This window comes from Podarcis bocagei (genome assembly GCF_964188305.1).
Source record: "Podarcis bocagei genome assembly, chromosome: 14".
Classification (NCBI taxonomy): Eukaryota; Metazoa; Chordata; class Lepidosauria; order Squamata; family Lacertidae; genus Podarcis; species Podarcis bocagei.
In genome coordinates, this window is record NC_138139.1 from 46,818,398 (window position 1) to 46,842,669 (window position 24,272).

The following is a 24,272-nucleotide window of genomic DNA, read 5'->3' on the forward strand; positions in this document are numbered from 1 at the left end:
CATAAAAGATTGAAAGCACGCGGAGCCCGCTTGTAATCCAAATGGCATAACGAGATATTCAAATGCCCCCAAAGGGGTAAACATGGTGGTTTTCCATTCATCTCCTTTCCTTATGCGTATCAGGTTGTACGCCCCCCTTAGATCCAGCTTTGTAAAAATCTTTCCCTTCCGCACCCTGGTCAAAATATCATCAATCCTGGGCATAGGGAACACCACTGGTTCAGTCACTGCGTTCAACCTCCTAAAGTCACATACAAGTCTCGGCTTGTCCGCGTTTTTTTTGTCCACAAAAAACACTGGGCTACCCCCCGCTGCTTTGGACTCTCTGATGAAACCTCTCTTCAGGTTCTTGTCAATAAACTCTCGCAACTCCTGCATTTCCCTGTCTGACATGGCATACAACTTGCCCACAGGAAGCTGTGCTCCAGGGAGTAAATTGATCTGGCAATCAAAGGGCCTATGCGGGGGTAGTTGGTCAGCTTCCTTCTCGCTGAACACGTCGCTGAGATCTGCATACTGTGGTGGTACCTTCACCTTCTCCATTACTTCAGTCCCTGCTAGGGTGGCTTGGGCCCCTGCTGAACCCTTTTCCCCTTTGCAGTGTTCTAAGCAATGTGCTGAACCAAAGGACACCACTCTTTGATGCCAGCCAACCAGCGGATCATGTAGAGCTAGCCAGCTCATTCCCAAAATAATGGGAGCGCCTCCCAAGGTGGCCACATTAAACGCTATCAGTTCTGTGTGCCTTGCCACCCTCATGATCATTGGGACCGTCTGCAAGCTGACTCCTCCTCCCAACAACTCCCTGCCATCGATCGTGGTCACCTGCAGGGGGTTGCTTAAAGGGATAGTCTGTATCTGGTGTTCAGCAGCAAACTCCTTGCTCATAAAATTGCAGGAGCTGCCTGAGTCCAATAGCGCCTTTATTTTTAGGGGGTGTCCATTTTGCAGCTCTAGCAACACTTCAATCACTAGAGCAGGTCGAGGAGCTTCTGGCACGGGCACTTTCACTGCTCTTTGGCCTGGCTGCAGTGCCCCGATTGTGGCAACCAGGCGTTGGCTTTTACCTGCTCCGTCTCCCCCTGCTCTTCCCCCTCAACAGCTCCCACCATCCCTTGCCATTCCTTCCTCTGGGGGCAGACTCTGGCAAAGTGGCCTGGCTGTTGGCAGAGATAGCATTTCCGGGCGCCCTTTCCCTCCTTCTTAGCCCCCTCGCTGGGTTTTGAAAATGCGCGCGCGCTGTCCCGATTTCCATCGGCTCTGCCGGCGGGAAAGCTGGCTCAGGAATGTCTGGAATGCGGAACTCCTTCCAACGTTCCCCTCTCCCTTCCCGCCTCTCCAAGGCTCTTGCCTCCTGACGCGCTCCTATGGTCAGCGCAGATTTGGTCAGCTGATCCATAGACCCCGCCCTGGGGCTCCGTGACAGCTCGTCTTTCACAGCCGACGAAAGACCTTCTTCAAATAGCATCTGAATGGGTGCCGCCGATAAATCCCAACCCAGTCTGTGAACCAGCATGGTAAACTCAGTCCAGTACTCACGGACAGATCGGCTTCCCTGCTTGCAAGCCATTAGCTGTCTGCGCACCACCCCTTCCTCAATATCGCTGGAAAACATGATATCCATTGCACGAAAGAACTTCATCGTGTCCTTTAGTACGTCATTGTGCGTTGCCATCAGGGGTCGAACCCAGTCTCTCGCCCCCCTCTCAAGATGCCCAATCACGAAAGCAACTCGTGATTCCTCATCAGGGAATTCATCAAACTGCACATTAAGTGCATATTGCATCTCTGTCCTAAAGGCATGGTAATCCTTGGGGTCCCCCCCAAACTTCTGCACCAATCCTGGTACCTTTCTGGGGAACTGAGTGGCTCTCCCCTTCTTGTCTGCATCCTGAGCCCTTCTCTCCTCCAGCCTCGCCGTCTGCAGCGCCAGTTGGACCTCCAACGCTCGGTATCTATCTTCCAAGCTTGGACCAGCCCCAACCCCAGCTCCTCCGGTTCCGGTTGGTTCGCTCATGATGCTTTCTCTTGCACAGGCAGCGTACAAAGACTGTCGGACTGCTGTTAGGGATTGATTAGCTGCTTGTGCGTAAAATCGTGCTCCCTCAGAGTTTGTGCGACCCCACAAACCTCAGTGTGTGACGGAGCTCCTCAGACATGTCTGCTCTAGTCACTAGTAGAGTCCGACAGTGGCTGTCTGCGGAAGCGTTTCCAGCAAAGGAGCTCCTTAACGGAAACGCGTCTCCTGGACTCACGGCGTGACAGTTTCCGGCGAGGTGTAGGTCTCCCTATGTGAGACTCAGATACCTCCCCACTGTTTTCGCTGGAAGCGTCCCTGAGCCCTCCCTCCTGCTCACATTCCCTCAGAGAATCACTCCTCCCCCTGCTGGTGCCTGCTTCAGCTGTTGAGTCACTTTCTTCCTCCCTGAGCCCCTCCACCACCTGATGCTCCGATGGCAGTTCCCTGACACCACCCTATGCACTACCTAAAACAGGTGTGGTGAACCATTAGTCCTCCAGATGTTCTCAAACTACAACTCCCATCACTCTTGGCCATTGGCTGATGGGAGTTGTAGTTCAGCATCACCCAGAGAGCCAGAGGTTCCCCAGCCCTGGTCTAGAAAATAGTATGTGGTATATTAAGTGTATTTCTCTTCTCCCCCCGCAACGCTGCCCCAGACGCAATTGCATTCCTTCCGTCCTCAATTCTGGTAGTGAATCTAAGCCTGTTTATTTGTTGCAGGGCTTGCATGATAAAGTTTTGGAAGATTGTGGGATAGTTTTAAAACTGAACGAAAACAATTTCAGAGCTCTCTACCGGAAATCTAAAGCCTTAAAAGAATTGGGAAGATACAAGGAGGCCTATGATGCAGTTGCTAAGTGCTCTCTCGCAGTGCCGCAAGTAAGCAGATCACGTACTGTGTTGGCAAATGAAATGGCATTCGGTGGTCATTGCCTGTGTTTGTGGGAACAATGCGCAGTGGAATATTTTTCCTGGGTGTTGCCCTACTAGGGAAGCTTGGGAGTTTGATTCCCTCCCTCCCTCCCTTTCTTTCTTTTTTCCTTTCCTTCTCCTCCTGCGATGAGGCTACATTTTAATGTTTTAATGTTTCCATATTTTAATGTTGTATTTTAATTTTGTTTTTAAGTTGTAATCATTCAATTTGTTTTTATTATTGCTTGTAAGCCACTCTGAGCCCGGCCTTGGCTGGGGAGGGCGGGGTATAAATAAAAATTATTATTATTGTTGTTATTATTATTATAGATTTGTAGCATAGCAGTAATCCAGTAAGTACGGCTGGCCATCAAGCTCCTCACACTTAGCCTTTGGCAAGTGTATGATATCATGTGGCACCTCCCCCCCCCCCTGTAGAGTCCTGAGACAGAGGTTGCAGGCAAAATTTTGATCACGTGCTAGTGAGTAAGGGTGGGGGTATTTATGGGTTACACTGCTGCTTGAAAAACTTGAGAACCTTTCTATGCAGAAGTTCCTTAGACTGGATTATCTTTTTTCTAAAAACAGGACGAAAGTGTAATAAAATTAACCCAAGAACTTGCTCAGAAACTTGGATTAAAAATAAGAAAAGCCTACGTTAGAGCAAAAGTAAGTAGAAGCATTTTTTACATACTGGTTTTGTAAGCTTTCTCTTCTGTGTTGGTTATTTATGATGGTTTGCTTAATTGCAGCCTCCCCCAAACCCTGTTTCTGGAGAAGTATCAAGTAAGGTAAGGTATTGTGCCTTCCATGTGTGAAGTGAGTTCTTTTGCTGGAATTCATTTTCCTGTCCGTACATTGAAAATGCGACTCTTAAAAAGAGATATATGATTCCCCTTAATCTTACAAGTATTTGGGTTAGAGCCAACGCTGTTGAACAGTGCAAGAATGATTTTGATGTAAGCTTTGATTGGGTGTAAGCATGCAGAGTAAGTGGCCTTTGGGTTCCTAGTAGCCTGTGTGCTTGCGTTTTTAAAAGAAAAATGCCTGCCCGAGGCATTTGCTGTGCAAACATCCTGATGACAGATATTTTGCTTGCTTGCAGAGTTCAAATACTTCTATAGAAGATATTGAATCAGGTGAGGCTTCCTGGATTTAAAGGGGAATGTTATATAAAAGTTCTGCTTTCAGCGTGGTCAGATTTCATTTCAGACAGCTCTTGGGAACTGTGTCCTGCCTGCTTTTTCTTCATTTGGGGAATCTCCATGGCAGTTGCCTTGCGTTTTCCATTGTGAGGGAGAAACCCTTGCATCCTCCCAGCTTGGTAGATTGTCTTCCAGATAGGCAAGCAGATTGCTGCCAATCCCCTGATGATTGGCTGAAACATACGAGACGTTATCTGTCTCTGAATGCACCTGCCAAATGCATAGGCTCCCTGTGGATGTGTTCCTTGGGATGTTCCCCCTTGCAGTTCAACATGTGTTGCTCAAATGTCTGCGTTCTCTTAAGCGCTAGCCAAGCTTGCCCTGGGAGCCTGGCCACCTAAACAATGTGGGCCTTTGCCTCTGTTCTGAGGGAAGACATTCACATGCTGCACTTCTTTCCCATTCATAAAAAGTCACCGTCTTTCCCTCTTTTAGGACCTTGGAAATTACTCCCTAGCTGAGGCAGAGGGGTTCAGAAGAGTTTTGCAATTTAAGCTCTCTGCGTGCTTGATGATTGCCAGTGTTTTCCATGAATGGTTGAAAATTGGCATGACAAGTGGGGTGGGACACTTTGACTGTTGCTGGGGGCAGAGAGAGAAGCAGCCTGGGGTCAGGCTGGCCTTTAGTCTACAGGTCAGGGCCATGTCATGAGGGTTCAGGAAGGAGGCGGTAGCAATGGTGTCTTGTGCCCATTGGCTATGGCAGAAGGCAGGGAGGAAAACATTAGGTGGAGCCAGAGTTAATGACAGGCAGAGCCAGTTAATTTTAGCTTTGCCCTTCCCCCTTAGGGCAACACTGAGACTAATGAGGAGGAAGCTGAAAGTCAGCACCCCCCATGGATTCTTCATCGAAGGCATACAGGAGAGGGCAGGTTGAGGTTGGTGGGACAGTGACCCATTTGCTCTCATGGTCCAGCTTCCATTGGTAGACAGCTTCCAAAGCTTTTTTCTTTCTTTCTGTGCCTCCTTTGGGAGGTTTGCCTCCATCCCTGAGAATCCCTGTTCTAAGATGCCTCTCTTCCCCGATCGAAATCTGTTTCAGATTTTTCCAATTGGAAGGAAAAGATTCTTTCTTCCTCCTCCTCCCCTTCCAGTTTTACACCTGAAGTTTCAAGCGATCTGTCTCCATTGCCAATGGCGTCTCTGATCACCCTTCCAGCCGAGAAGAGTTCACTCGCTGCCACCTCTCTGGCAAATGGAGGATCTTTCATTGTACCTGAAGTCTGTTTAGACTGCATGGATGGAGATGATATAATTGGAGATGAGCTAGATGAGTTGCTTGATTCTGTTTCTGATTCTGGGGAAAGTGTCATGGTGAGTCGGCTTCCATTTATTCTTATAAAAACAATGGAAGAAACACGGTGCTATACTCATGTGTTGCTGTTTCCAGGACTGCAGCCTTAAATTGTGATACCTTCAGACTGATGTGCCTCTAAGTGTGTCAGTAGAGCAAGAGATTTGGTATTAAAAATTACTTAAGCTTAAGTACCGTAGATTCCGGCGTATTAGGCAACTGGGCGTATTAGACGACCCCCCAAATTGGCAGCTGCAATTTGGGGGTTTGTCTTATAAGCCCAGTTGCCCAATACGCTGGGCAGCAACAGGGGCGGGTTCAGCTCTGCGTCGGGAGAAAGCCGCCTGGCATGGAGCTGAGCCCGCCGCCCGCTGCTGCTGCTTCAGAGCTGCCGCCGCAGTGGAGGGCGGGCTCAGCTCCATGCCGCCCATACCCGGAGTATAAGGCAACCCCCAACTTTGGAGAAGATTTTCCGGGGTTCAAAAGTCGCCTTATACGCCGGAATCTACGGTATTAATCTCGCTGTATTTTGAGGCTGCTTTGTACAAAGATAGTGTTTTACAGCATGTTTTAAAGGAGTGCTGCTGACTCCACCTAGTCCTATTGCTGCTGTTGCCATTTATTGAAGCATGAATTCATAAATATTTGCAAGTTTAGGACTTTGGGTAGCAATATTAGTCTTGCAAGAGTTCTGGACTTGAATGCCTCCATTGGTCTGTTGGAGCCAGTCTGCATTTCAGTTTTGCCACAGGGCACTTCCTCCTTGACATGACCTTAAATGTAATCGTACTGCTGGATGATCTAGCCCAGAATTGTCTACTCTAACTGGCAGCAGCTCTCTGGGGTCGCAGATCTTTTATGGAATATGCTATTTGGAATCTTCTAAGCAGATGATTTCAGGGACGGGTCCTTTGTCACTGTGGGGAAGGGAAGAGTTCTACCACTTCCCCTGGAACATGGGTGTAAGAATCTGGTTTATACAGAGTCAGGGCTTTGATGTTTTCAGCCCAAAGCTTTCTGCTGATTGGCAGCCGTTCTCCTAGGCCTCTGGCAGAGGAGGGTCTTCTACAAATCCTGCTACCTGTCTTTTTTCAAATCAGAGTATGCTAGAGATTGAGCCTTGGACTCTCTGCATTCAAAGCAAATGCTCTGCCCAGTGATATCATGAACAGGAACTCAAGTTGCTGCCACTCCTGTTGTGAACTTCCTCACTCCCAGCCATGGCAGCCAGCAAATGCCAACTCCCACGATGAAAATAATTCCATGTATAGACCAGCTCTAGCACTACTTCAACAGAGAAGGCTTAAAACAAAAACCAGATCACTAAAAGTGAAAGATCGGCTACCTGCATTTAGTAGCAAATAACTTTCTTCTCTCTTCCTAGCCCAGCACGGTTGTCCGAGGAGCCATCCCAACAGCCACCATGGCTCCCAGCATACCTTTCTCTACCCCTTTGCTCGGGACATTGTCAGTCGGGCCTGGATTTGTTCCTGCCGCCTCTTTTTCAGAGATGTATTCCCAGCCTTTGGTGTCTGGCCTGGACAGCTTTTGTTCCTCTTTAACTACTTTCTCAATCAGTGATTCCAAAAGAGGTAAGGCTAGGTTTAATTCACCAAACCCTGTTAGCTGAAGCCTGTATAATCTAAGCAGCCTTTGTCTTACTAAGAAATAGTAGAACATAGTGCCGTGGGGCTCATTGGACCCAGTGTTCATAATTTCTGATATAGCAGAATGCTTTGTAATCTCTACTTCCTAACAGAATTGTGAAGTAGTTCACTGTTGTTGCCATTTTGGATTGGGAGCAGAGGAATCTGCCTTTTACTGAGTTAGACCATTGGCCCATCTAGCTCTGTATTCTCTACCCTGACTGGCAGCAGCTCAGGTTGAGGTCTCTCCCAGCCCTCCCTGGAGATGCCAGGGATTGAACCCCAGGACCTTCTGCATGCTAGGCAGATACTTCACCACTGAGTTACAGTTTTTCCCATTAAAGAAACTAAAGTTGAAAGATGGTGGCTTCCATGTAAGGGGCCTCATACTTTTGCATGGAGGTAGCTGCTGACTTCAGTGCATCTTAAACTTCTGATAGCCTCTGTGGACTTGGAAGTAGAGTAACTCAGTAACTCACCTCACAGGATACCCTTACATCTCCAAGGAGAAGGAATGCTCGCAGTAATTTCTGTTTTCTGTTTCTCTTCCCACTCTCAATGTTATTGTTGGATTCAACGACAGGGATTCACACACACACACCCTACACTTCAGTTTAAATAATAATAATAATAATAATAATAATAATAATAATAATAATAATAATAAATTTTATTTATATCCCGCCCTCCCCAGCCGAAGCCGGGCTCAGGGCGGCTAACAACAATAAAATAGTGCAACATTCTAAAAACATTTCATTATAAAAATTAATTAAAATCAGATTGATGGCAACCATTAAGCTAAAGTTCTGTGAAGATTGCCAAAGGAGGGAGTCAGGCTGCGCCCTGACCAAAGGCCTGGTGGAACAGCTCTGTCTTGCAGGCCCTGCAGAAAGATGTCAAGTCCCGCAGGGCCCTAGTCTCTTGTGACAGAGCGTTCCACCAGATTGGAGCCGCAGCCGAAAAAGCCCTGGCTCTAGTTGAGGCCAGCCTAACCTCTCTGTAGCCTGGGGCCTTCAGGATGTTTTGATTTGAAGACCGTAAGTTCCTCTGTGGGACGTACCTGGAGAGGCGGTCCCGTAGGTACGAGGGTCCTAAGCCGTATAGGGCTTTAAAGGTTAAAACCAGCGCCTTGAACCTGATCCTGTACTCCACTGGGAGCCAGTGCAGCTGGTATAGCACCAGAACACTTACCCAGAACAATGAGTGAGCATCTTAGTTGCAACTGCAGGAGAGCTTAATGAATATCTCTCCCATTGTCCAGCCTTCCTCTGTACCTAATCAGGGAGGGGACTGTCGTTCCTGAGCAGTGGCAAGTCTTCCATACTCCTCTCATTCCTATTTGCCGCAGCACAATATACTATCCCTGTATCGGCTGAGAGGTGGGGCTCATCCTCTTTGTAATGGTTTGGAGCAGAGTGGCCTAATTCTCCAAGGCACAGTTCGCCCCCTTGTAGCACACTAATTTGGGGGTCTCCTTGCCAAGACACTTGGTTGAGTTGGCGGGGTTCTGTGCAAGGATGTCTGCTTCACCTGACCGATTGGCATTGCCCTAGCTGTGAAATGTGTGCCCAAACTGTGACTTTCTTGATCCCAACAGATATACCCAATTCTGTTCCTAGAGATGTCACGTCAGCGCTAAACAGTAATTCTCCGCTTCGACTTGTAAGTACCTTTCCAAACTTTCTAAATGCTTTGCAGTTCCAACATTCATCCATTTGAGTCGCTGGTTTGTTCATTCTGCTTTTAGCAAATGAGCTTGAGACCATGGGGACCTGGGTTCAAATTCCCACTTAGACTCAAAACTCACTGGGTGGCCTTGAGCCAACTGCTTTCTCTCTCAGCGAGGAGAGCCATGTACATTGTCCTGAGCTTCTTGGAGGGTCGTTGGGATAAAAATGTAGTGACAATGAGGATGATGGAATGCTTTTTTAAAAAATCAGTTTTGTTCCTTCTGGCAGATGAATGGGCCTACAAGCTTGTTTGGGTCCGAGAACTACATTGGGATTTCCAGCCCAGGTCGAAATGACTATTCTAGCGTGTTTGGCAGTGGACCCCCTAGTATACCTGTGTCGACAACGCCCTCCCTAGTTGCAAGAAATCCCCTGGAAAACACACATGAGCTAAGACAGGCCTGCCAGTCATGCTTTATCAAAAAGGGTAAGGAGCAAAAGCAGTTGATGACTTAACTTGGGGGGGGGGGGGAGCTGAAGCAACCATAGCAGGAGTCTGTATCAATGCTTTTCTGCTTCTCTTGACTAGGATAAGGACTAAAATACTTGATAGATGGACGATGGCTTGCAACTGTTCCCATCACCTTAGCTTACCTTTTTATTGCTTGTTCGGATCCTAAAAGCATCCTTAAAGTACCTGCTGTGAATGGACAATATAATTTAACCACTTCTGTGCACTGGCAACCCTGAAGAGCAGCACTTTTTACTTACATAATTTATACCAGTCTTCTCCAACCTGGTGACCCTCAGATGTTGTTGGGATGCAGCTCCCATTACAGTGCTGACTTGAGCCGATGGGAGTTGTAGTCCAACAACATCTGTAGTCCAACAACATCTGCAGGTCAAAGCCAATTTATACTGCGCACCTTCGTCATAAGTTTATGTTCTCAGGGTGACTAACAGTAGCCCCAAACAAAAAAAGTACAAATTTAAAATTTTCTTCAATCAGACTAGGCTACTTTGGTCAGAGTGAATTAAATTCGGTTTATGATACTTGTCCTCCCTATGAATAATAATCATTCTTTGGTTTAAAATAATTTATGTTAATCTTATAACCATTCTGCCAAAAGCTCTGATCTAGACTTTTTCAAGATGCTGATGGTGCCTAAGAACTTTGCCTTCTCCGATGAATCAGTAGTGCAATGTGTCCTTTTTAAAGCTTTTTTTTATACCTCAGTCTGATGGATTAGTAGTCAAGATCCTTACGATTTGTTGTTGTTGTTTTTATAAAATATTTATTAGAATTTTACAACAAACATAGGTTCAAAGAACCAAGAAAACTATACCAAAGATTACACATAAACACAGATTACACAAAAAAAGAAAAAAAAAAACAAGAAAAACACCAAAAAGAGGACCTAAAAGAGAAAAAGGAAAATACAAAATACAAAAAACAGCTGGCTGGAAAAAGGGGGGGAGTTTAAAAAAGAAAAAATCAATTTTTCAATATCTTTAGGCTCATTTACTTATTTCCTTGACCTCCTCACACCTCCCCTTTTTGTATTCCTGTTTACAAAATCCTTTCAGCAAATCCTTACCCTCTTTCATTTATCTTTGCTCTGTATCTTAACCTATTATAACTATATATTTCCATCCCTATAACGATCCATATTTGCATATTCTTATTAACCATATTACCAAAACCACTTATTTCCATTCCAACATCATTTTAACATTCATTAATTTTACAGTATTTCTGCAAATAGTCTTTAAATTTCTTCCAATCTTCTTCCACCAACTCTTCTCCCTGGTCTCGGATTCTGCCAGTCATTTCCGCCAATTCCATATAGTCCATCACCTTCATCTGCCACTCTTCCAGGGTGGGTAGATCTTGTGTCTTCCAATACTTTGCAATAAGTATTCTTGCTGCTGTTGTTGCATACATAAAGAAAGTTCTATCCTTCTTTAGCCCCAATTGGCCGACTATGCCCAGGAGGAAGGCCTCTGGTTCAAGATCCTTACGATTTGACACTTCCTCCCCTTGGACACAACAGTTCCTTCCCTCCTGTCCTGGTGTTGGGCAAACACCCAACTGTAGTTTGCTGCCATCAGTCTATGGTTTGAAAGAGGGATTTCTGTGCCAAAGAGGAAAATTTCTGAGCCGAGGAAGATGAGATCCCAAAGCTCTTGACAGCTCATGCATGTTTAATGCTAAACCCTGGCTTGACATGGCGTACGAGCTACCCTTTGTGCTTTGTGGGTTGGGGAGAATCCAAAAACAGGAGCCTTGCAAAAGCGCAGCTATTGATCTAGCTTTCTAGGATGCAAGTTAAAAGCTGAGCTGAGGTTGGTCTCCTTCCGGCTTGGCCTCCTTCAGTTCTACAGTTAATGGCTGTGAATAATAAGACAGACTTTTTAAACCCTCCCTGTTGTTTTCTTCTAGGTCCAAAAGTATTGGATTATACTTACCTTCCCAGTCTAGAGCACATGTGTAAGAAGGATATCTTAGTAGGTAGAATAAAGAACTCTGAAGATAAATCATGGAAGAAAATTAGGCCAAGGCCAACAAAAACACAATATGTGGGACCGTATTATATATGTAAAGGTGAGGATTTTCCCTTGTAGGTATATGCATTTTAAGCTCATTCATTTGTAGCCCATTCTTTCCTGAAGGCTCGATGTGGGTAGCAGTATTTCCGCCATTATTTCTGTGACAGCCCCTGCAAATTGATGTGGTTATTTCCACTTCCCAAAAGCAAAACTGAAGCTAGGAGCTAGCCAGTTGCCTGCATAAGAAAAGCCTGCTGGATCAGGCCAGTGGCCCCATCCAGTTCAGCTTCCTGTTCTCCTGGTGGCCACCAGATGTTTATGAGAAATGCACAGGCAGGACTTGTGCATGAGAGCCCTCTCCCCTCCAGCAGCTTCCAGGAATGTATTCAGAAAAATTACTGCCTCCAGGTATGGAGGCAGAGCACAGCCACTCTCATATCCGTTTCTTTGGGTGGCTAAAGAAAAGCTGGCTGCTTCTGAAATTAGGGGTGTGGTTAGGCGTGGGTGAGAATTCAGGTGTGACATCCAGCCATTTCATAAGGAGAACATAACCCCTTTCTGTAATTTTAAAGGTAAAGGTAAAGGACCCCTGACAGTTAAGTCCAGTCGTGAACGACTGGGGTTGCGGCGTTCATCTCACTTTACTGGCCGAGGGAGCCGGCATTTGTCCGCAGACAGTTTTTCGGGGTCATGTGGCCAGCATGACTAAGCCACTTCTGGCGAAACCAGAGCAGCGCACGGAAATGCCGTTTACCTTCCTGCCAGAGCGGTACCTATTTATCTACTTGCACTGGCGTGCTTTCGAGCTGCTAGGTTGGCAGGAGCAGGGACCGAGCAACGGGAGCTCACGCCGTCATGGGGATTCGAACCGCTGACCTTCTGATCGGCAAGCCCTAGGCTCAGTGGTTTAGACCACAGCGCCTCCTGCGCTGTAACTTTACTCTGGCCAAAACAAAATGTGGGGCTGGGCAGATGCAGGAAATACAGAAAGAAATCCCCCCTCCCTGTTTCCATCCAGTGGCCCAGAATGAAGCAGAGGCTGTACAGCCATGAGTGAGGGTGAAAGGAGGGTCGATGCTGCGTAAAGGCTTTCCAAGCTCACTTTAGTGTCCTGTTGTTTTCCAGATGTTGCTGCTGAAGAAGAGTGCAGATATCCTGGCCATTGCACCTTTGCTTACTGCCAAGAAGAAATAGATGTGTGGACTCTGGAACGCAAAGGGGCCTTCAGTCGCGAAGCTCTCTTTGAAGGCAGTGGAGAGATCAGGTTGACCGTGTCCCGACTCCTGCAGGAACATCACGGGCAGTTCATGTTTCTTTGTGAGGTGCGTATCGACAAACATTAAGCAGAACCAGGCAAAGGAATTTCATGCAGCACAGTTGTGCTGTGTCAGCACTGAGGGATCTCCCCCCCCCCAGGGGCCTAATTAGAATCTGCAGGGGTCCTAATTTGGCCTCAGGCCATTCCCCCACCCAACCCATGTCCACCTGCCCCATATCATCTGTGAGACCAGGCATAGTCCAGGTAAAGACGAAGCTGCAAAGGGGCTCTCGTTGTGTGCCTTTTAAACCTGGTGCCTAATTCAATCCCCACTGAGCTTGGCTGCAGGAATCTACCTTTTGCACCTTTGCTTAAACTTGGGCCCAGGCTGCAAAAGAAGAAATTGAAAAATCCGGAGCATGCTTCGAATGTGCCTCCGATTCTTTCTTTTCAAGGTGGGTCACCTAATGTCTTGGCAGCCTCAGATGATTAAGAGTTAGATTGCCCTACCTGCCTATCAAAATGTCCCCCAGTGGGTCCTCTTCCCCAGCCATGTGCTAGGTGAACTTCCAGGAATAATTAGGTTTTTGAAGTGGAATGTCCTGACTTACACCTCTAGTCCCCACTTTTAGTAGTTAAGACCACCTTGTTAGGCTTTGTACAAGTTGGAGCTGCAATGCAGTGTAATTTGGGTCTCCTTAGGTGGTTGGGTTTTTAAAAGATGCTTTTTTTTTACTTCTGCAAGCTTCCAGGGTTCTCTAGAGCCTGCTCATTCCTCCCTCCAGTTCTTCAATGGCTTCAGTCCCATTGGCATTCACTACCTGAGTTTGCTGTGAGCCACTGTGGTGTAGTGGTTCAGAGCGGTGGACTCGTAATCTGGTGAACTCAGTTCGTGTCTCCACTCTCCACATGCAGCTGCTGGGTGACCTTGGGCCAGTCACACTTCTCTGAAGTCTCTCAGCCCACTCACCTCATATCAAATCCAAAGTCGTCGTCGTCTTCTTCTGATAGCAGGCAGGTGCCTTTCCCCCTCTTCTTGTTATAAAGCACTTTGTTTTTGTTTTTCAGAAATGTTTTGAGCATAAACCAAGAATAATAAGCAAAAACAAGGACAATGCCTCTTACTGCTCTCACCCTGCTAAGCACGAATTTGAAGACAACAAGTAGGTCGATAATCCCTATATCTTGTCTCTCCTGAATTTTAAAATATCTCTCTGTGTGTATTATAGATGCATGTGTGTGTTCTAGTTTCCCTTAACTTAAATAAATTGTGTGGACTGTAGCTCTGCTTTGCATCCAAAAGGTCCTTGTTCAAATCCCCAGTGATATCTCTCGCCCGGTTTGGGCTGGGAGAGAGTCCTGCCTGAAACCCTGGATAGCTGCTGCCAGTCAGTGTAGACAGTACTGAGCAAGATGGGCCAGTGGTCCAGGCAGCTTCCTATGCCCCTATCTGGGTCTTCCTCCATGCATAACTAGATTGTTTCAGCCATAGCAACAGCACAACTATGAAAACGTTTCTTTATACGTGGCAGTCAGATTGAATTCAGGAGCCATTGTGGGTCTGCTGCATTTCATCACATAAATACAGTGTGCTGTTGAAAAACAACTGCATTTAGGTTCTGAATCCTACCCATTTTTATTTCAATGCGTGTTTAGTTCCCCCGGTGGTTGGCTCGTGGCCCTCTAACATTTTGTGTTGATTCGAGCTTTCCTTGGATTCCATGGGAACAGGGGTGATTTCTGTCAGCTGTATAGGTGGATCGTAGTGTTACAGACCTGGAACACATGTTAGATGTTTCCCCAATCAAGTGAGCCTGAAGCAGGAGTTACGGGGAGGAGGCTGTGGCTCAGTGGTAGAGCAGCTGCTCTGCATGCCAGCCTCAATCCTTGGCATCCCCAGCTAAAATAAAGGCTCATGGTAGCTGGTGATGGGGAGGGCCTCTGCTGAGAGAGCTCCTGCCCATCTGGGACTGGGCTTGGTGGACCAAATACTCTGGTCTGCTTCCTAGAATCCTGAATCAAATGATACAACAGGACCAGGAGTAGTATAGTGACTAGGCTACAGATCAGGAAGCCCCCATCTGAAAAGTCTCCTTTGCCATAAATGCGCTAGGTGTCCTTAAGGAAGCTGCCCAGGCCCAAGGATCTTGTCTTGCTATGCAAAGCCCTTGAACAATGTGGGTTCAGGATCCCTTGAAGACTGCCTGAGCCACTGTGTCCCAACTCAGTCATGGAGATCATCTGGAGGGGTGCTGTTGGTCGCCCTCAGTGATACAGAGGCCCAGCTGGCCTCGGTCGGGCATCAGACATTTAGCATAGCCAGTTCCACGCTGTAGAAGACTCTTCCACAAGAGATTTGGCAGAGATATCCTTGCTTTTGACCAGGGGTCAGCAAACTTTTTCAGCAGGGGACCGGTACACTGTCCCTCAGACCTTGTGAGGGGCTGGACTACATTTTAGGGGGGGGGGAATGAATTCCTATGTTTCACAGATAACCCAGAGATGCATTTTAAATAAAAGGACACATTCTACTCACGTAAAAACATGCTGATTCCCGGACCGTCCGCGGGCCGGATTTAGAAGGTGATTGGGCCAGATCTGGCCCCCGGGCCTTAGTTTGCCTAACCATGCTTTTGACTATCATGTGTCTCCTGGAGATTATTTTTTTATGCTGGCAGGCCTGTGCAGTTGTCTCAAATTCTCTTTGAGTGGCTAGTCATTTTAGTGATTGTTTCTTGCTGCCTTAATTCGTTCCCCTCCCCCTGTATTGTGCCCTAATATTTTATGTGTGGGTGGTATATAATTATTCCTATGAATGAGTAAATAAATCACCTTCTCAGTCTCAACACCCCATCTCTGTAATAAACAAATGCTAAGTAGGATTGATTGTTCTAAAGCAGGTGTGGGGAACCTTTAACTCTCCAGGTGTTGCTCTAGCAAGCATGACTGATAGCCAGGGATGATGGGAGCCGTGGCACAGCAACCTCTGGAGGACCAAAGGCTCCCACACCTGGTGTGTATTATTGATTAAAGCAAATTTAATCAAGTTCAGCTTGGTTAAGGTGATGGGTTTTGCAGGTTCTGCAACATTGCAAGAGGAAACCGTGGTAGACCACAGTGAATGTTGACAGGAGTCTCCTGTTTATTTAAATTGGAGCATATAAACCTCTTTCTGGTGTTGGTGGCTTAAATATTCATTGCCTAAACCAAAAATCTTTTGAAGCAGCTTTTCCGAAACTTTCTTTTACTGACACTCACCTTTTTTAAAACAACAACTAGGTGCCTTGTCCACATTCTGCAGGAAACGACAGTAAAGTATTCTAAGATACGACCTTTTCACGCTCAGTGTCAGCTAGATTTGTGCCGGCATGAAGTTCGTTATGGCTGTTCACGGGATGACGAGTGTTTCTATGCTCACAGTCTTGTAGAACTCCAAGTGTGGATAATGCAGAGTAAGACAGGTAAGTCTGGTGCAACAATGGGTGCTAAAAACATCTTTGTGCATGGCCAGAGTTCATTTTTACAGACTGCTTAACCCCTCTGGAACTTGAGAGAGGTCTTTCCACTCCAACTCCCGGGTGATGTAAAACACGACACACCTTCCTGACAATGAGAACGGGTGCATTGCAGCTACATCCCTTAAATATGTGTCTGTGAAGTGTAACTGCATTTCAGCAAGAAGTAGGCAAGAGCAAAGTCTTGCTGCGTGTTTTTAGTGGTTCTGCTTTTGTGTTTTTAAACTGCAGTCATGCGCACAATTACTTGGGAGTTAGCCCTGCTGAACATAGTGTGGCATATTTCTATTCTGAATACACATGCATAGGCTTGTGTTATTAGTCAGTAAGTTTTTCTGATGAATGAACATTCCAGAGCACATTTCCTTGCTAAGACTCAACTAATGCCAGTGCCGTCTGCAGACATCCTTGCCAGATTTCAGGTGTGCCCTGATACCTGTAAACTTTCTCCAAACCGATTGTACTCAAGCAGAAGAGCTTAAAATGATTCAGTCTCTTATTAGATTAATGTCTATTCAAAATCGACTGCTTGTGGAAAGCTACGCTTAACCTGGGAGTAAAACAATGCATGCAGGTTGTTCTGCACATCGGATATGGCAACATCTTTATATTACTGTTTTAAACTTTTTTTAAAAAAGAAAATGTCAGTCGGTAATACTGAAATGTTCATAAAATATCAGCCTTGGAGGTCTCGGTAGTGCTTGTGCAATGGTTAGCAACATCAAAATTGCCTAAAATGCATGTTTCCCTCACCACAGGTATTTCTCATGAGGCTATTGTTCAAGAATCAAAAAAATATTGGCAGGCTATGGAGTCTAATGCACATGGAGCACAGGTATTTTTCTTAGATTGCCCCAAGCAGCACACTGGCTCACGAAAATCAAGGGATTGGAGTCAGGGATTGGGATGCAAAAGTTTGGGTTCAATTCTTTACATTTCTAGTTGAAAAAGAATCAGATAGCAGGAACTGGAGAACTATCCTTCTCTGCCTGAAATCCTGGAAAGTCCATACTGGATGTTTTGAGACTACAATTCCCAGCATCCCTGACCACTGGTCCTGCTAGCTAGGGGTCATGGGCGTTGTAGGCCAAAAACATCTGGAGGGACGGGGTTGAGGAAGCCTGACTTAGGCAGCTTCCTGGGTACAGAGTTTCCCTCGTCACCCCTTTCCTAATCTTCCCTGGTGCAGAAGAGCCACTCTGAAGTAGATGTTAATTTTCCAGGCAGCGTTGGTACAGGAAAAGACAGTCTTACAGTTATCTCCTTTCTTCTTGGATGTTTATGGGGTGTTGGATTGTTTTTGCAAACCTAAACGGTCTTGCTTTTCGTTTCGTTTCCAGATTCTCAGCAGCCAAGTGAAGCACGGATCTCTGAATCTGAAAATGAAGTTCGTGTGCGCACAGTGCTGGAGAAATGGCCAAGTTAGTGAGCCAGACAAAAACAAGAAATACTGTAGTGCAAAGGCAAGGCATCCGTAAGTCACGTTGCTCCCCTCTGCTCCACAAAGTTGCTGGGGTTGGATGTTTGTTGGAATGCCCTTGGGGTGGTTGCTGGCAAGGGAATCACTAGGTTGGGACTTATGCCTTTTAGGTAGGATTTCAGGATACATTTTGTCTTGTTGCAGAACGTGACAGTGATGCTGTCCTTACCAGATAAAAACTTCCACTCACCAGCTAAGCTGGAGAGTTGCCAGTATTAAAACTGTAACATACAGACCCAGTTCACATGTAACATCAAGCCCAAACAGTGGCTTAGCATGAACATGCAGTTCCTTGAGCCTAGATTATGGCTGTTTTGCGTCTCCTCTGGTGCCTGCTGGTTCAGTGTGTTGTGTGAACCCTGGGCTAATGGTTTGTCTTAGTGCAGATAAAACATGAGCTAAACCAAGGTATCCTTGTTTTATTTAAAAAAATAAAGCTTTTATGAAGAACAACAGCCCTTTGTTTGAGTTCCTGGACCTGTTAACCTTGACTGCACCCTAAAAGCAGGCCAGGCATCACAATCTGCTCAAGAGTCTCAAGGTGGAATCTGGGAGAAGACCTTTAAATGAATCTTTGTTAAGTGTAACCTGCATAGAACTCAGCTAGGTCTGTCTCAATCCTTTTGCCCTAAACACAGGTTCTTTGGTTTGTGCCAGTTCCTCTTTGCAGAGGCATGAGCGTAGAAATTTCTTTAGTGGGAGGCTGGGCCTCTGGACACACTTCGTTCACTCACCAAAAGGGAACTTGAAGCTGTTTGATCCTATGACGTTTGCGGCGCTTGATGTAAACCAGGGATGGGAACCTTTGTCCCTGCAGATGTTGCTGGATTACAACTCTCATCATCCCAGACAATTGACTATGCTGTCTGGGGCTGATGGGAATTGAACAATGTCTGGGAAACCAATTCCTCATCCCTTGTGTAAACAAAAGCATGTATTATAGAGCTGGTCTTCAACTGGTGGGTTGCAGCCTGATCCACGGTGGGTCACGATAGCAGCACCTTGCAAATATACGATAAAATATTAGGAAATGGGTCCCCCAATGAACGTTTGGTTTAAAAGTGGGTCCTGGGTCTGCAAAGGTTGAAGATAGCTGTACTGTAGGAACTGTTTGGGTCTAAAGTCCTGGTGCGAGCTTCCTTCTGCCACAGCCATGCTGTGCAATTTCAGTTCTTGCCCTGATTAGACTTGTCCTTTTTCAGATGGACCAAAGATCGCCGGGTGATGCTGGTGATGTCAAACGAGCGTAAGAAGTGGAATACGATTCGCCCACTTCCTACAAAGAAGCAAGTGCCTTTGCAGTTTGATGTGAGCATGTCTTTAAAATCTGGGCTTGGCTTTTTTGTGTTCCTCATAGTGCTAGCATTACTCGTTTGGAGACAGAAAATCCAGAGTTGGTTCTTTTACACAATCTGTGGGAAGAAGTTGATCTTGTACTTTTGTGTTAAAATGTTCCATGGCTGTAAGCATTAAGAATAAAATAAAATGCTGGACTGCGAAGGTCATGCCAAGAATTTTCATCCTTCCTTTCCTCCAAGAAGCTCAGGGTGATATACAAGGGGGTGAGGTGTGTCCCATTTTATCTTTACAACAACACTGTGAGGTTGGAGTCTGGTACCAGGTCATTCCAACCAGCTTTATGGCCAAGTGGGCGGTTGAACCCAGGTTGCCCCAAAGCTTAACTTTTTTTTAACCCTTTCGCTGCACTTGCTGTCTGCAGAAAGTGAACTGGAAGATTCCAGACATTACTTTATGTTAAGGTTGCTCTGTTGATTTTCTAAAAATCAGTAAAAAGAATGGGCACAATCCACCAAACTCAGGTGTTCCTCCAGTACCAATTTATGCAAATAGGTGTTGCACCTAGTATCATCTTCTGCAAAGTGTAAGTGTGTGTGTGTGTGTGTGTGTGTGTGTGTGTGAGAGAGAGAGAGAGAGAGAGAGAGAGAGAGAGAGAGAGAATGAGAGACTTCAAATTATTCCTCATGCAGAATGCAGCTTCTCTGAGAGCAGCTTATTTCTTCCTTATCTAGCTGTGCAATCATATTGCATCGGGCAAGAAATGTCAGTATGTCGGAAACTGCTCCTTTGCTCACAGTCATGAAGAGCGAGAAATGTGGACTTATATGAAGGAGAACGGCAGTAAGTAAACGATACAGGAAAGCACACTGTAAACCTGTTAGCATTTTGATCCCCTTTGCCTGCTCTCAGGTATGGGTTTTCCTTGTTATCTGCCTTGATTTTATTATGTCTGTGTCCAGATCCATAGGATCAGGACAGTCTGCGAGTATGGCTGGATAAGTCCTGTTTCAATGCCACATAAACCCAGTTTCCAAACTCTGCTTTAGGTTATTCACCTTATACACCTTCTGTGCAAGTTAATTGGCATGCTGCGTTAATGTTGTTGGTATTTTGACTTTATCAAATCCTAGAACGTTTCAGCAAGCAATGCAAAACTGAGGCATGCAGATTTAGGGGTTGAGGCAAGCTAGTGGAGGAAAAAAATGACAGGGAATAGATGTCATCTGCCATTTTATCTGAGTGGGACTGCATTAGACTTTTACATAGTAGTGATGCTCTGCAATCTCTGTGTGAACCCTTCCACAAATCTCTTAGATAACCATGCAGACTGTCTCTGGGTATGCCGTTGGGTACACTCAGCACCCATTTTACACCCATGAAAACTAAAATCTTTCATTTAAAAAAAACAAAGTTGGTGAAAGCTGATTCACAGGAGTGTTGGTTTCAGTTTCTTGCATAACCCCTCGCTTTTTCCGTGTGAAGATAAGTCACATCTTGTGTGCATGTGTTTTAACTATGCAAAGAGCAGAGCATGTCAAACCCTGCACATACGACATTCTTGCTCGGATCCCAGAAGATTGTGTCTTGTAAGACGGTTTCGGAAGGTGGTTTTTCTTTTTTTGTTTTGCATTACTTGGAAGTAAAATTAAAACGCCTCTGTATGAATGGGCTCCTCTGTGCCTGCCAGTGTGAGCCATGTTTGGTGGGAGCAAAGTGGGCTGAAAGAGAGACAGTGCAGCTGGAAGTTTCTCAGTTCCTTCCATTCCAAGATGGCCATGCCAGGAATTCCCTGTTTCTTCCTACCTCCTCCAGTAGGTGACCTAGGTAACGTCTGAGTCCCTGTGACTTGTTTTCCAAACAAAAGTTTGCCCTTAAGATGAGTCTTGAAACACAGGAAGCTGTCTTGAGTCAGAACATTGGTCCATCTAGCTCTGACTGGCAGCAGCTCTCTGGGATTTCAGGCTGGAGTCTCTCCCAGTCCTATCTGGGGACCCCAGGGATTAGACCTGGGATCTTCTGCCTTCAGGGCAGATGCTGTACAACTGAGCTACGTCTGCTCCCCTGAGAAGTATGCCACCATAATAAAAGATCTGGACTTTGTTCCTTTTCAGTGAGTCCATGACGTATTCATAGTATTGGCCTGTTCAGTTTACTTAGGTAAAGGTAAAGGGACCCCTGACCATTAGGTCCAGTCATGGACGACTCTGGGGTTGCAGCGCTCATCTCGCTTTATTGGCCGAGGGAGCCGGCGTTCAGCTTCTGGGTCATGTGGCCAGCATGACTAAGCCGCTTCTGGCCAACCAGAGCAGCGCATGAAAACGCCGTTTACCTTCTCGCCAGAGCGGTACCTATTTTCTGTATTTTTTGCTCTGTAAGATGCACCAGACCACAAGATGCACCTAGTTTTTGGAGGAGGAAAACAAGAAAAAAAATGTTCTGAATCTCAGAAGCCAGAACGGCAAGAGGAATCGCTGCGCAGTGAAAGCAGCAACCCCTCTTGCTGTTCTGGCTTCTGGGATAGCTGCGCAGCCTGTATTCGCTCCATAAGACGCACACACATTTCCCCTTACTTTTTAGGAGGGAAAAAGTGAGTCTTATAGAGCAAAAAATACGGTATCTACTTGCACTTTGACGTGCTTTCGAACTGCTAGGTTGGCAGGAGCTGGGACCGAGCAACGGGAGCTCACCCTGTTGCGGGGATTCGAACCGCCGACCTTCTGATCGGCAAGTCCTAGACTCTGTGGTTTAACCCACAGCGCCACCTGCGTCCCTTCAGTTTACTTACTCTTAACTTAATTGCTGCAAACTTATTTTAGCTGTGTTCTCACTTAGTTCAAGACATGGAGCAGTTGTATGAAATGTGGCTGAAGAGCCAAAAGCCGGAAAAAGGGGAGGATCCAGCTGCTCAAGCGAACAAGGAAAATGGGAAGCAAATTCACATGCCAACAGATTATGCTGAAGTTACGGTAAGAGACGAGGGACCTTAGGTGACAGTAGGCCCATCATATATTTAATTTCGGGTTGAGGGAAGTCACACACACATATCCTCAGGTGTCATCGCAAGCTTAAAGCAGTGGACACCTTTGTTACGTGTGTACTGCTAAGCTTGTTCAGACAGTGTGCTCCATTTCCCCTGTCCCGCCACCAGCCTCACCTTGACTGGAGCTGGCAAAGAACAGGCCTAATGGTCTGTCAGGGGGACAATAATTGTTCCTTTCCTGCTACAATCTCACTTTCAAAGCTCCACGGGTCATGCCCAGAGAAATGGCATCGGTTGTTCAGGTTAACCAGATTTGCATACCGTGCCTTGTCCTCCTGCGGTGGCTCATCCTTGCGTTTTTGAACCAGGTGGACTTCCATTGCTGGATGTGTGGGAAGAACTGTAACAGTGAGAAACAATGGCAAGGCCACATCTCCTCAGAAAAGCATAAAGAGAAAGTATTCCACACAGAAGATGACCAAAACTGCTGGCAGCATCGCTTTCCAACTGGCTATTTCAGCATTTGTGATAGGTAGGTGCATGTTGACTCCTTGGTATTCATCTTGACACAAAGCCAGTTGTTGAGTTGGGGTTCCACCCCATCGTTCAACGGAGGTCCAGCTCTGAGGGCCTTCTGGCAGTTCCCTCCCTGCGAGAAGTGAGGTTACACGGAACCAGGCAGAAGGCCTTCTCGGTAGTGGCGCCCTCCCTGTGGAACGCCCTCCCATCAGATGTCAAGGAAATAAACAACTATCTGACTTTTAGAAGACATCTGAAGGCAACCCTATTTATCCTCCTTCCTATCCTCCCCCCCCCTTTAGTTACAGGCAGAGACCAAAAAGTACCTGTGGTCACATAGGTTATCTGGATTAGTTTGGAGTGGGGGGGGGGCTGACACCTGCAGCTAGCACTGGGAGAACAAGGGCTTTATATGATGTTGGAAGCTGAGATTCTCATAATCCAAGGCCCATTCAGCAGGGGTTGGGGAACCCGTGGCTCTGCAGGTAGATATTGGCTGAATTATAGCTTCTGACATCCCTGACATGCTGTCTGGGGCTGGTGGGATCTGGAGTCCCGACATCTTCTGGAAGGCTGCAGGCTCCCCATCACTGCCATCCAGGTCAAGTATGCAACCCCACACAGTCTTTTAAATTGCATGTTTGCACAGGGCTGGCTGTGCCGTGAAGTAGGGTGCTTCACGTGACAGGATTTAGGGGGCTGGGTGAAGACAGGAATTGATGGTAACACCAAGACTTCTTGAGGGGTTGGGTCTCGCCTGCTGGCGAGGAGGGACATCCAGTGCTCTGCTTTATGCTGCAAAATGTCTTGAGCCAGCATTGTGGGTGTAGTACGTTTTGCTCATTACCTTTTGCACTTCTTTCTTTTAAACAGGTATATGGCTGGTACTTGTGTGGAGGGAAACAACTGTAAATTTGCACATGGACCTGCTGAGCTCCGTGAATGGGAAGAACGGAGACACGTTCTAAGAATGAAGCTGAGCAAAGCCAGAAAAGATCACTTGATTGCTCCAAATGATAATGACTTTGGAAAATATAGTTTTTTGTTTAAAGATTTAAACTAACACTATAACAATGCATTTGTGTTGCCAGAAGGAAGCATAAAATCAGAATTTGACAATAATCAAAAGCATGTGACAGAAGCTGCAGATTTTTTCTGCTTTTATTGGCCTGTATTGTTCCTCCTGAAGAACAAAATGTAGTAGATGTGTAGGGGGGGAGTCGGCAGGTCTGTCTGTGCTCTCATGAAACAGAATGGTGAAGTTATAATAAAAACACAACCTGAAGTCTTACGTGCTTATTCGCCTTCTGTTGGACAGAAGAAAGTTGGAAAATAACAGGAAGGGTGGTATTGTAATGCCTAGCAAGCCCCTAGTGTTGGTCCTTCAGCTGAAAACTTTTTAAGGTAAGCTTCTAAAAACAGATGTTTTGGGCTCAGAAGAAAATGATGGATAAAATTCTTCAGATGTTTTAATGGAGAGGATTTGTTTAAAACAAGTTTGCTATTTATCTCTATGTAGGTTGCTATAATAAAAGGATTTTCTTATTAAAAGATTTAAAGCAAAATAACCATTTAACTACAATATATGTTGAATGGGGTATTTTTCTCTATTTGTATGTTTCAATATAACTTGCTGAAAAGGATCTTGGAAGAGAGACATGTATTACTTTTTTTTGAAAATCAAGTAGTTAAAAATTCTGTTTCTTGGTCTTTGCTGTTTAAATGATGATTTTGAAAGATTCCACTTGTATGTCAGTATTGTGTATTGTATGGACCAATATTGCCTGTAATAAAGATAACTTTACATAAAGTCTCTTCCTAAACATATCTTCAGACTCCTGAAGGATTGTTAATATTAGCCCTATAGCAAAAGGGGTAAGAGAGGTTATTCTGGACACACAGACAAACTTCCTGGTTTTATG

At 45.9% G+C, this 24,272-nt stretch overlaps 1 protein-coding gene across 2 annotated transcripts in view; it reads left to right on the plus strand.

The window, feature by feature from the left end:
• The window catches only part of ZC3H7A (zinc finger CCCH-type containing 7A), a 36,321-nt gene extending 12,161 nt beyond the window's left edge, over window positions 1-24,160 (plus strand). Inside the window, exons 5-23 of one of the 2 annotated variants that reach the window (XM_081169432.1) lie at window positions 2,744-2,902; window positions 3,524-3,604; window positions 3,688-3,726; window positions 4,041-4,074; window positions 5,182-5,453; window positions 6,818-7,025; window positions 8,677-8,741; window positions 9,038-9,236; window positions 11,193-11,354; window positions 12,425-12,621; window positions 13,626-13,720; window positions 15,837-16,018; window positions 16,831-16,907; window positions 17,413-17,546; window positions 18,755-18,860; window positions 19,583-19,691; window positions 21,684-21,817; window positions 22,200-22,363; window positions 23,224-24,160. In XM_081169432.1, coding sequence (XP_081025558.1) covers window positions 2,744-2,902; window positions 3,524-3,604; window positions 3,688-3,726; window positions 4,041-4,074; window positions 5,182-5,453; window positions 6,818-7,025; window positions 8,677-8,741; window positions 9,038-9,236; window positions 11,193-11,354; window positions 12,425-12,621; window positions 13,626-13,720; window positions 15,837-16,018; window positions 16,831-16,907; window positions 17,413-17,546; window positions 18,755-18,860; window positions 19,583-19,691; window positions 21,684-21,817; window positions 22,200-22,363; window positions 23,224-23,413 — 2,607 coding nt within the window. In that variant the 3' untranslated portion in view covers window positions 23,414-24,160. The remainder of the gene's footprint in view (window positions 1-2,743; window positions 2,903-3,523; window positions 3,605-3,687; window positions 3,727-4,040; window positions 4,075-5,181; window positions 5,454-6,817; window positions 7,026-8,676; window positions 8,742-9,037; window positions 9,237-11,192; window positions 11,355-12,424; window positions 12,622-13,625; window positions 13,721-15,836; window positions 16,019-16,830; window positions 16,908-17,412; window positions 17,547-18,754; window positions 18,861-19,582; window positions 19,692-21,683; window positions 21,818-22,199; window positions 22,364-23,223) is intronic. The other variant, XM_081169431.1, reaches the window with a different exon arrangement.
• Window positions 24,161-24,272: the final 112 nt, after the last annotated feature.